Source organism: Montipora foliosa, chromosome 2 (genome assembly GCF_036669935.1).
Source record: "Montipora foliosa isolate CH-2021 chromosome 2, ASM3666993v2, whole genome shotgun sequence".
Taxonomy (NCBI): Eukaryota; Metazoa; Cnidaria; class Anthozoa; order Scleractinia; family Acroporidae; genus Montipora; species Montipora foliosa.
This window is the reverse complement of record NC_090870.1, coordinates 54,354,551-54,367,050: the sequence shown is the minus strand read 5'-3', so window position 1 is coordinate 54,367,050 and position 12,500 is coordinate 54,354,551. Positions and strand designations below refer to the sequence as shown.

At 40.5% G+C, this 12,500-nt stretch overlaps 1 protein-coding gene across 2 annotated transcripts in view; it reads right to left on the bottom strand.

Annotated features, from left to right (window-relative positions):
* Positions 1-12,500, bottom strand: part of LOC137993568 (A disintegrin and metalloproteinase with thrombospondin motifs 6-like) — a 25,469-nt gene that overhangs the window by 5,457 nt on the left and 7,512 nt on the right. For both annotated transcript variants that reach the window (XM_068839506.1, XM_068839505.1), the window contains exons 8-21: positions 12,266-12,324; positions 11,731-11,836; positions 9,997-10,131; positions 8,581-8,731; positions 7,545-7,640; positions 6,746-6,894; positions 5,644-5,704; positions 4,747-4,861; positions 3,753-3,877; positions 3,206-3,455; positions 2,176-2,268; positions 1,343-1,509; positions 560-779; positions 1-51 (exon numbers count right to left, since the gene is read on the bottom strand). The exon at positions 1-51 is cut by the window's left edge and continues 76 nt beyond it. In XM_068839506.1, coding sequence (XP_068695607.1) covers positions 1-51; positions 560-779; positions 1,343-1,509; positions 2,176-2,268; positions 3,206-3,455; positions 3,753-3,877; positions 4,747-4,861; positions 5,644-5,704; positions 6,746-6,894; positions 7,545-7,640; positions 8,581-8,731; positions 9,997-10,131; positions 11,731-11,836; positions 12,266-12,324 — 1,778 coding nt within the window. The remainder of the gene's footprint in view (positions 52-559; positions 780-1,342; positions 1,510-2,175; positions 2,269-3,205; positions 3,456-3,752; positions 3,878-4,746; positions 4,862-5,643; positions 5,705-6,745; positions 6,895-7,544; positions 7,641-8,580; positions 8,732-9,996; positions 10,132-11,730; positions 11,837-12,265; positions 12,325-12,500) is intronic.

Sequence of the window (12,500 nt, the reverse complement as noted above, 5' to 3'; positions counted from 1 at the left end):
CTGCCGACTTATCGTCTTCACGAACACACACAGCCGTGATTTTCTCTACTCCTGTGGCCATAAACAAATCAAATAACTATTTACTCTTAGACACAGAGTACATGTTCTGTTGGTCAAAGAAGCGGTGAAATATGGTTTCAGTAAACTGAAATTTCTCAGTGGAAATTTCATGTTACAGGATAGGGATTTTGCAGCATTATAGCGACATAAGACTGAAAATGGACTCCATCGAGTTAGCACCGAGTATTGGCAAATAAAAGAGGGGTTTTTAAGCACCCCGATACTTCCAATAGTGTTCGACTGATATTCGGCGGTAAAAAGATTGTTCCTTATAATACGCTGCACTTCTCCTTTGCTGCCCTTTTGTGGCCCGGGAACACGAAGGCTTGTGTGATGGAGTAACAGGGTGAAGAGGCCAGGGCGAAAAGTAATCGAATAGCAAATCGCCAAGCGGGAGACTGAAGGAGTGTAATGGGGCGGAGCTCGCTTTTCCTCCGATTTCTTTTTGCCCGACATCCAGCTTAGACTAAATCTAAAGCATATAAATAATTATTGTTACCTCCACCGCATGAAGCAGAGCATCCTTTCGAAGACATGATCCATCTCGTTTTAGGCTTTTCTGTAGTTTGATTGGTTTTCTTGGCTTCGAAGGGTTGTTTGTCGACTTCGTCCATCTCACGAAGAAGCTCCGGAAAGTCGCTATCTCTAAATGGAGTTCTTTCAGCCTTGATGTATTCATAATTGACTTTGTATCGTTCCCATTCATTATTAGCTTCGTACTGTGAAAAAAGAAAAAAAAAAACGCTACAGAGGTTATCGAGTGAAACGCCTACAGCTGCGACAGTTGTCATCATTCTACAACTGATGCACTTATTTGCTCATGACGTGCAATTTAAAAATTAAGTTTGTATTAGTCATTTAAATTCAAATTTAACTACTCAGAGATTGTTAATTTCTTTTCATCACCAAAAAGAGTGCTTTTTATTGAAAGGAGGGGGTCATGTTCTTTTTCAGCGTTGTCTAATAATTATTTTCTTTTCTTCTATTACTTTTGATTTATTTTATTTTATTTTATTTTATTTTATTTGCCACACAAAATATTTAATTTCCAGCGGTTGTCCTAAAAAGTGCAGGACCAGAAAATCTCTATTTCTTATGGCGCTTATAATATCACTGATCGTATTATTAGGAATCGGGCAACAATTATCTGTCAACGAAACAGAACTTTGTCTTAATTTCCTGCTTAATTTCTTTTTGAATTTTTGTGAGTTAAGCATCTTCCGAGGTAACACACCTGCTACAAGACGATTGGATCGGGCCTTCCCGGCCATGGTGGACTCACCAGTAATTCCAGTCTCTCTTTGAGAGGGCCTCGTGACTTGATAATCTCTTTGTTGTTGCGTTTTCGGAACCAAAAGGAGGTTCCCACTCCCTTGAATCTCTTGGGACCGTATTTAGCTTTGTATGTATCATAATTGATGATGCTATTCCACTCATCATCCACCAATACTGAAAACAGTGAGAAAGGCAGTGAGACAAAATGTCAAGTTAATGCAAATCAATTCGGACTCGTGATTAGAGCGGTTTTCAAATGAGTGCCGTAAAACAAAAACCAAAGTAATTACTTTGGCCAATCAAAAAGGACGGGGACAATCCAGAAAACCAATCAAAACTCGAAGTAATTACACGCAGCCGATACAAAGCGCGGGAAAATGTGCACGCGCGAGCCACGATTGGTTTTGGTTTCACTTCTGATAGGTCGAAAAAGTGGCGCGAGAACTTTGAACCAATCACTGAGTGAAGAAATGCAAAACCAAAGCAATTCACTAATTACTTTCGACACTCAATTGAAAACCACTCTAAATAGCAGGCGTAACCCGAGTGAAAGTCTTGTTTGTCAAAAACTCTCTTATCATAAACTAGTGGTGTATTTACGTGACGGTCGAATCAGCGATCAAGATTTCCCATTCTAACGTATCATTGTTTGTTCCTTCATCTTTTTCGTCAGCATTGTCACGTGGTGGAATTTAGAGGACTGATTTGAACTCATTCCCTTGAACTGACTGATGTGGGAAAATGCCGTTGCTACCGTCTGTTGACTGGTCTTTGAATGATTGTTCATCTGATTCGACCAATTATTAAAAATACTATATCAGTCGCTACCCAGTAACTTACATAAGTTGTTAATTGATCTTGTAACTTCTTGAATTTTGATGTTTCGAGCTCCAACAGGAAGAATAGCGATGGTTTGATAGTAATCGTATGACACTAAGAGAAAACAAACTGTATTAGTGCAAGTGGCTACCAGAAAGTTTCTCTTAAAGTAGAAACCTTGGCAGCTTCTCCATAACACAGATGATACCCTGCCTTAAAGGCAAAAAAAAAACAAAAAAAAAAACAGATCTAGATTGACTTATACTTGCATGCAAAATGTTTAAGGATCGGAATGATACCATAAGCATTCTCGTGCTTCCAGTGTGAAGTACCATAAGATAACTTTACTTAGAGAGGGAGACGCAATTAACCTTTCATCCATTTTTAACTTACGGCTCTCTAGCTTTATCACAGAGGACTAACAACAACACCGGTCCGGGAACTCCCTACCTTGCCCTTCGCGAATAGTATGTGGTTCTTTTCTGTTCCACAGAGTTATGAAGATTCATGGGTTGTGAGACAGGGCCTACGGCTTATCGTCCTCATCCGAAAAGACTAGAGAGTCTGACCATTTGCAGATGTCAATACTACGAAGCCAGCACTTTCTCCTCAGTTATTGGTCCGGTCGGAGTTTTTGATCCCGCGACATCCCGTACAGTAGGCGGTTTAAGAACTAAGAGTAGTTGTCTTAGTAGACTTAGAGCGATGTTCAAGTGAGTGTCGAAAGTAATTAGCGAATTTCTTTGGTTTTGCATTTCTTCACTCGGTGATTGGTTCAAAGTTCTCGGGCCACTTTTTCAACCAATCAGAGGTGAAACGAAAACCAATCGTGGCTTGCATGTGCACATTTTCCCGCGCTTTAATTTCTGTCGGCTACGTGTAATTGCATCGAGTTCTGATTGGTTTACTTCATTGTTCGTCCGTTTTGATTGACCAAAGTAATTACTTTGCTTTTGGCTTTACGACACTCGATTGAAACTCGCTCTAAGGTCATTGTTAGCTTTGTAATGTGGCTTTTTTGCATCACTCGACAGAACCTTCATTTTCATACCGTATCCGGGAATCTCATTATATGAGAATTTCACCAGTCCTCCGCTAGGTGCAGGGGGCTTGGTACTGGGAGTTGGGGTAGGCTCAGTTGTTGGCTTTGCTGTGGGGCTTGGCGTGGTTCCTGGTTTGGGTCCAGGTGTGGGTTTGTTGCCTTGGTTACCGCCTCCAGAGCAGCTAGATCCATCACCATTGCACACTCCACATCTGTCTTTCTGCGCTCTGGAATCTACTGCGCCGTCACATCCAACAGTCTGAAGAAAGGAAACCCAAAATTGAAACGAATAAACATGCAATAGAAAGAGGATTTCACTCTGTTAGCCTCTACAGTAAGGTACAACAGCGGAAGTAGAAACGGAACAAGGATGAGATTATTCACCTTCTACCACTGCGGCCAGGGTTGAAATTGAAAATGACGTCATATATATAAGTTTAATTTATTGTTTCCCATCTATGCTTTCAAAAGATTTTGAGGTCATACAGACTTTTCTGACGATTTTCGTGCAGGGTCAGTGTTGTGTAAACCATAAAAGAGATTTGGTAGTACTTACTTTGCATTGTCCGTTGATGCAAACGCCACTGTTTGGTTTGTCAGAACATGGAGTCCCGTCCCTTACGCTTCCAAACGTTGTTATAAATCTCGCAGCTGTGCAACTCAACACACACTTTGGGTAATCTTATATAAGAAAAAAACGTGCAAAGATCACGAATCGCGGTCAGGTTTTCTGACTTTAAATAAAACACGACATTTTTAAAATCAGGTCTTCGGGAGTGCGCCATTAGCTCTGACTAAGGGTCCCGAGTCCCGAGTCCCGCGTTGTCTTGGTAGCATGAGCTTACGACAGAGTCAATTACAGAGGGTTAATTTTAAGGAATTCTTGAATATCCACGTGAGCCCTCGTAGTTAAATGCGCCCATCCAAAAGATTCTCAGCAGCGTTGGAACTGAACCTGAATTATCCTAGTCGCACACCTTCGCAGTCATTATTTGTTGTCATATTGTGATGTCGAGGTGGCCTCTCCTATACGCCTGGCCCCAGTTGTTCAAACGATGTATAGCACTATCCGCTGGATAAATCACTATCCAGTGGATAACTCAATCGGTTTTGCTAGTGTTTATCCGCTGGATAGTGATTTATCCGGTGGATAGCGCTATCCATCGTTTGAACAACTGGGGCCTGGTGGTTTCTTTAGGTCTCTTTGCCTAACAACATGTTGTACTCTGTAAAGTTCTTTTCAAAATTAAGACAAATAAATGATGATGATTAACTTTCAACCTTCGGATAAGATCATCGTTGCTTTAGCGACTTTCAATAGAACGTCGTTCTCTAAAGAGACGATTCATATGACAAAGACACCTACTAGCCTTTACATGTTTTTTTTTTTTCTGTAAATAGACCTTTCCTAACGGGGATATATTTATCCTGCCGATGACCATACATTTGAGGCAGCCAACGCGGAACTGCAAATAGCTGGGGGCCTTCCTAATACATGCAATTGGAATCAATTAATATATTAATGAATCACCAAATTTATGAAAATTAACCTTGAGAATAGTTCGGATCATAAATCCAGTTGTACGTTCGTCCTCCTTGAAACTTGACGTGCCTGTTGCTTATACACTGCTCCATCCTTGGATGTTGGGAATTTTCTGGGCATTTCTGCATTATGAAGATTTATGAAAGAAAAGGTTACGATCACCTATAGAACGATCATTACTCATTAATATCAACTTTTGCTTTATTTTTCTCATGAGGAACCAACGGCCACGAGTGCGACGTCAACGAAAAGTTCATTTCAATGTTCCAAGTTCACGTTTTGCAATATTTCTGCGTCATCATGGAAGTTCGTGTAACTTTACGCTACAAAAACACCGAAATAATTATATGCGCTAACAGTGTTTGTTGAAACGGTATTTAAGCTCAGCAGAAATTTTAAGTATAAGTAAATGTCGTTGTATGTCAACGTTTTTCATAACACTTGAGAACTTGGGAATGCAATGTCTAAAAGTTTTAAAAATAATTAATTGTTCACTAATTGATGATTTATATGTTTGGTGGTGCTTTTTCAATTTGCCTTTTGGTAACATCGCCGCGCCGTTTGTCGAAAAGTCTCCATTGTTACAATGCAAAACTCACTTAAATCAATATGTCTTTCAGTATGGCTGTACTTTTAATATTCCTTTCTTTTATTCGAAAGTGACATATGCACACACATTGTGCGACTCACTAAGAGAGATAACATGCGGCGAATACATACGAAATCTAAGTCACGTGGTCGAATATCAAAATACGCTCATCAGAGACATTATCCCCGACTATAGTATGTCCTTCCAAAATCTTCTCCTAGCCACTCTGCTCTAAGTAAAAAAAATCTAAAAAATCACACTTTTATTTAGAATCACAACCATACAGTTGACAAAAACAAATAACTTATCATTTACCTTGTAACAGTATCTGTATTCTGCTCTTTTTCCTTGACACAAGCTTCCTTCTCGCCTTGGCCTGCAATCGTCAAAAAAGTATACACCGTATTATAACCATTTATCCTTTAACAAGCGATGGGTCGTGGATCAGGAATAAAGCTTTCTTATTCCTCCTTTCGAGCGACGACCTTTCTTTCTTCCATGAAAAGTCAGAGATCAAAAGGCCTTTGCCATACTAGTTTTAAAAAATTGCTGATGATTTGGAAGCGTTTTGGAAAAATCGAAATCTGTGGGATCATTCACATCAAGATGTCGGCAGGCAGCTATCGTTCCTTTTATGAAAATAAAGACAATTCAAGGAGACCTCATAAATTCAGGCAATTCTCATGCTCATACGGGAAAAATCCATTCATTTTGTTCTGGTCCCAAATGGCCGCATTTCCATCCGGCTAGTTCCGAAGAAGAAGTGCGCGAAGCGTGGACTTCCGTCTCTTCCGACGGGCTCTAATATAAAAGGTAGAAGCAAAGTCACTGCTTACGAGCCAGAAGGCCCATCAGGCCGGCGCTTATCTCCGGTTTACGTAGCATGAAGCGACTAAGAGTTTTTATACTCCCCCCTGGATGGGATGCTAGTCCATCGCACGATTACCCCCAGCATTACGCCGGTACCCATTTATACTCCTGGGTGGAGAGAGGCACCGTGAGAGTACAGTGTCTTGCCCAAGAACACAACACATCGTCCCCGGCCAGACCCCGATCGCGGACCACTCGATCCGGAGTCGAGCACATTAACCATGAGGCCACCGCGCCTCTCTAATATAATGCCCGTCATTAAACCATCATATTGAAGTGCAGTAAACTGAATTAGGGAGAAAACATGAAGCGCATATGTGGGAAAACGAGCGATACTCGACGGTCAAGCGCCTGGCAGTCGGTTGAGGACATCTTGGTGATGATGGTGCTAATTATATTAATGACGATGAAGCGAGAGATTCAGCGATACTTGACGCTTCGTTTCGCTGAGCAACTAGTCAACTTGCTCTTGTTCGATTACGAGATATTAATTAACGGTTGGCGTCAGATCGGCGCCATTGTGAAGCAGTTGTATAGTATCACTTACGCAGGATTGTTGCATTCGCGCACTCGTTCACTTATCCCTCCCCCGCAAGAAGGAAAACACTTGCTCCAGTCTCCCCAGGCTCCCCAGTTTCCGTCAACGTCTTCATCGCCTTTGGTTCCCTTTGTGACACACCTTCCATAGCTGCACCACTAGTGGACGTAAAAATAATTAAGGAACACGTGCACGTCAATTTAAAGCCGCTTGTGGTGTAATAATTACATGTTTATTTAGGAAGACATTTTGAGTCAGTACAAGCCATTTGACAAGGAGTTTGAAATGACTGCATTTTGCATCCTTTTAGTTTCTCTCAACCGTAATTTAAAACTATAGCTGGGTGAATAATGATTTCAATAGACAGGCTAGGGTCCGATCTGTGTCAAATCTTCATAAATTCTCTTTGAAGATCGCCTACTTTAGAGGCTTTGCATATGTTCCTCAGTTCCGATTTATCATTATCATCATCATCATCATAATAATTATTATTACTTTGTGAATAATGATTTCAATAGACAGGCTAGGGGCCGATCTGTGTCAAATCTTCCTAAATTCTCTTTGAAGATCGCCTACTTTAGAGGCTGTGCATAGGTTCCTCAGTTCCGATTTATCATTATCATCATCATCATCCTTATCGTTATTATTACTTTACACCCAATGGCTTTTCTTGCCTAGTTCACTTAACTTCGGTTTCGTTTACAGAGAAAACATTTCACATTCGCTGAAGATCGAACTCTACTTCTCTTACTTTTCAGTGTTCCTAAGTAACTATATAAAGGACGGGAGAATAAGGATGTTGTTGTACCTTGTTATAATCGCACTCAGTACCATCTGCTGCTGGTTCATCGTTTGAGGAGCAATAGCCATCTTGTTTCAAACAGAATAGTCTCACACACATGTTCTAAAATAAAGAAAGAAGAGAATTTAAGATAAAGGATGACAGGTAAAAGATGAAATAAAAACAGTGAAAATTAATTGTCAACTGTAATCTGTACTTCATTGTCATTTCCAGCCAGCATTATACCGTAATCTAGCTCTTTACTTTGGGATAGAGCGCTTCTAGGTAATCGGTTTTAAATTGCCAATGATAGACAATAGTAATTCGACATCGGTTTGGTCTGGTTTTGAGAGCTAGGAGTAGTGATTTGATGGGTATTATAAAAGGATATATTGTCTACTGAATACAAAATTCGTATTGTCTAATACAAGTCCTAGGTCGGGGTGCCATTGTGTGTTATCAATTTAACAGTTGGAACCTCAGTATATGTTCGATGCTCTCTGTTCTGTTCTCTCTGTTCAATGTAACGACAAAGAGTGAACAGGCTGAAAGAACAGGCGAAACAGGTTAGTTTCATCCCGAGGAAAGGCCATTTCACACTAAGATTGTCAACTTGAAGTTGTGCATCTGCAGTTTTTTACGGTAGTTGTGGGCGCCACTGCAATCGCCTTTTCACACAAGTCGTGCCCTTTGCACACAACTTGTCCCCTGTAATACAGGAACTCGTTTTACCGACCTCAAATGGATGAATAGCTTGACCCGGAGACTGTGGTCTACAAGCGGCATTCTCTACATTTCGTGCCCCTGAAGCCAAAGAAATAAAATCTTGCATGCACATCCTCCTAGCTTGCGTTGTCAGCTTGGTCGCTGTGAACAGCTCGTAATCTCACCTCCTTAAAAGTCTACTGCCAATTTCTAACGCAGAGCATTTCTTATTTTTGGGTGGTGAGATGACTTGCAGGCTGTAGTGTACTGGTACATTTAGGGCTTTAAGAACATTTGTAAGTTATTTTTTTAAGAAGGAGAAGTTAGATGTTAACCCCGGGGAATTGTTGCTACTCACCCGCTTTAAATTCGGGATATCACAAACGCGCGACCCGCCACCAAACATGCGTTCACACTGTTCGTCTCCATTATAAATTATTCCCGGTTTTTCTCGTGGTATTGCCACTGCGTTTTCGGCTTTGTCGTTGAGACATTCAGCTTGTGTAGTTCTGGAATAATTTAAATTAAGTTGTCTTTTAGTAGTGAATGCGAACAAATCAACGGAAATGTTTTGATTTCTTCAAAAGCTGGAGAAAAGGTGAGGAATGCGGGGTTTTCCATAATACTTAATTCTACACGAGTAGAATGCGATACCTATATCATAGAGACTCTTGTTATTCGGCCATCAAAGTGTAATGAAAAAAAATAACATATAAGGCAGTAATAAACATTGTGAAGCAGTACATTCAAAATTTGACCTGACGTTTCGTATGCTGAAACATACATTTTCAAAAGTATCCGTTATTCTGGAGAAGACCGTTAAATACAATCGCAATAGTGAGAGATCTAGATCTGGGTCGAACTAAAAATAGCAGTGAACAATTAATGAACCAAGTGATATATGAAATGAATCATATATTGAACTGCGGATATGAAACTCGTTGGTGAGATCAATGGCAAGAAACATGTTCCTAGTGGGAAGCACACTCTATGCAAGACTTTTATTCACGTTTCAATAAAACCAAAAAACAGGGCTAATAAATCCAAGAATTTAATTTCCGTTCACTATTTGATAAGTGAACAAATTGGTTCGATTGGAGAACTTTCATGAACATTGCGACAGTATTGTTCTTGATCAGCAGTTCAGCTGAGTGTTCTCAAAAATAACTTAAGGTTAAGAGCAGAATAAAACTTGCTAACACAGGATATAAGGCGTTTAGCAGGTTGCTCTCCAAACCTAAATAGGGTAACAAAATAAACAAATCTTTCTTTGGAACGATCAAGACCGGGCTGTTGAGCTTGTTTTGGTTTTTCTTTAGGTCGTCGTTGATATTATATGTGATTATTCCTTGAGGGTAACCATTTTGGAGAAAAATTTTTACCTAGTATCTCATTCGATCGTCCACTTCAATCAATTCTTCTGATGCGCAACTGATGCAACAAACTTATACCTTCGTGGTAAACTGAAAATCCTATTTGTCTACATAAATCGCTTTGGGTCTTGACAACTGGCGTGACGAATAGTCAATTTCCTACTTTTGGTAATCAAATGTTTACTGTATATTGAATTCTTGTCTGCAGAAAAAAGAATACCTTGACACAAGAAAAGTACACTGTGGGAGTAGTTTCTGGCAATTACGTACCCGATTCAATAGGTCCTTGATTTTAGTTTTGATCATAATTACAGCGAAAGAATTGCCTTCAAGTTCGTCTTTGGCGACCAGTATTAGAGAGATAGGTAAGATGATTTCTTAAAAATAATCATTATTCTTACCCTAGAAACCTTGCGATGTAACTTTTGCTGCACGATGACCATAAAAACGCGGTTTCTTTCCCGCTCGCTCGAGCCGCCATGATGTTAACACCATCCTCACATTGATTTCCGTCGGCGTCGTGTTCAGCTCCCAAACTGAAAAATACAATTCAAGAGTGAAAAATTACGATAACCGATTTAGGCCGTAATTGGCAGTAATGATTAAGAGCATGATAATGTTTGTGGAAAATATAAAGCCGTTTGCTAATCCTGGTATTTTATTGATCTATGACATTGGTCGAGTAAACTAAGAAGTTCCCTGTGTTGAAGGCTAGGAGCAGCATTCTGCATGGGAGAGCTTTACATGGCGGAATAGCCTGCATAGAGGTGCCAACGGTTAGCTAAGGAGAAATTTGCGCTAGTAGAGTGCTACCAGAAAATCAACGGATCTCGATGAGACTGGCTCGGGAGGATACCTGCCACTTCCTCGCTGTGCTCAATCTATTGCCTTTTTACCACGCTCCTATTCACGAGCAAATCCAGGTAAACATCGGCGAATGACCCACCTTACGAGCCAACCCGGTTGACCAAAATGGTAATGGTAATGAATTTATATAGCGCATTTTCTGTTATCATATTCAAATGCGCTTTATAAGCAAGTAATCTATGGGTGAGATCGGACAGCATATACAGGGGCCGCCGGCAGCCGCTATTAGTCCATGCTCACCCAGCACATGAATGAATGAAATGAGGCCTGACCACAATACCGGGAGCTCCATGCCCTACTCTTTACGAAAAGTGTGTGGGTTCTTTTACGTCCCACAGGATTATGAACATTGAAGGGTTGTGAGACGGGGCCTACAGTTTATAGTCCTTATCCGAGAAGACTTGAAAGTCTTAACCATGATTTTCGGATGTAATTACAAAGGCAACACTTTCTTTAAAGACCCTGAGTGTTGGTCCGGCCGGAGTCGAACTCACGAACTCCCGCATGGCAGCCCGATGCTCAACCAACTGAGCCACCGGTGCGCGACCAAGCCGGTCTAGCTCATATTATTTCGAAAGTCCAGAGACTTTTGCATCTTAAGAACGGAGAGACTTAATAATTCGACAAACTTCATGATCATTTTGCTTTTTGTCATCTTAAAAGCTTTTTAAACGATAAGCGGGGTCGAAAGTTAACGTTTTCGGGACTTTCGAGAAGCTGGCCCCCAGGCCCTTTATTTGTTCATCCTTGACAACAAAGAGCTGCTAGCTCGAAAACGTTACTCACAATGGTTTTTCTCTCGGAAAGCGAAGAAGAAACCAACTGCTCGCAAGGTTAGAATAGGGACTTTGAAATCTTCGACGGCGACGGTCGACGAAAAAATCACCTCAAAATATAACTTGACTCTGTTGTTCACGTCCTACAATATGGGCGAAGTATCCTAAAAATAAATTGGTACTAGCGGTTTCAGTATGAAAACAGAGAATGAAAGATTCTCTGTTGCATGCTTGCATTGTCGTCAAAACCCCAAATTTGTTGATGTGACATCGTCGTTATGCAGGGGACCGCTAAGATACTTGTTAAAATCATTGCTGCACGTGCAGCACGATTATTTATGCTCTTTTAACCAATTATATTATTGTTTTGTGGCGATGTCGTAGTCGTAACCGTGGTCGTTTCTTAAACTCCCAGCTGATGACTAATGGACAAGCTGTTTGCAGGCTCACGAAAAAAAAAGCACCTGTTGATCCAACTTTATGGAAACTCACCTGTGCGCTGTTTCATGAGCCAAAGTGAAAGCAGTTCCCAATCCTGTGTCTTTATTCAAAGTGCAACTTGTGTCACGTTTACACATTCCTTGCAAATCAGCCAAACCTAAAGAAGGAAGGAAAGATATAATTCTGCTCAGTGCACAAGTAAGAATTATTTGCCACTTTGTTGCAAGATTTGAGGCGTCGTTCGATCAAATAAACTTTTAGCCTAAATTAATAAGGTAATACAATGACAAACAACATCCTTCTTTGGTACAGTGCATAAAGGTTAAGAAGATCCGTGTGAATATTTCAATGCCATTTGGGCAACCATTCTGGAGTAACGTTTTCTTAAGATCAGAAAGAGATGCTTTAAATAAGGTTGTTGTGGCATCTCGTTACGCCAGAATGGTTACCCAAATGGCATAGTCTCCTACAATGTCAATGACGTATTAATGTAATATTCACACGGATCTTCTGAACCTGTAAGCACTGTACCAAAGAAGGATGTTGTCATTGTATTACTTTGTTGCAAAGTTAGACGATTTCTTACCCAGTATAGTGTCACATCCCTCCCCTCCTATCCTTCCTTTGTTTCTACAAAAATCATACCTGCAACAGAGATTTGAATTTGGCGGTTTAGAGTATTGAATGGAAGGTAATAAAAGAAACTGGAATTTTTAGCAATGATAGCTCAGGAGTAAGCAAAAATAGTCAATTTGTCGGCACGAACCAGGAGGTTGGAGTTGCTTTAATACAATTATGGGAAATGAAATTTGAATCAGTGC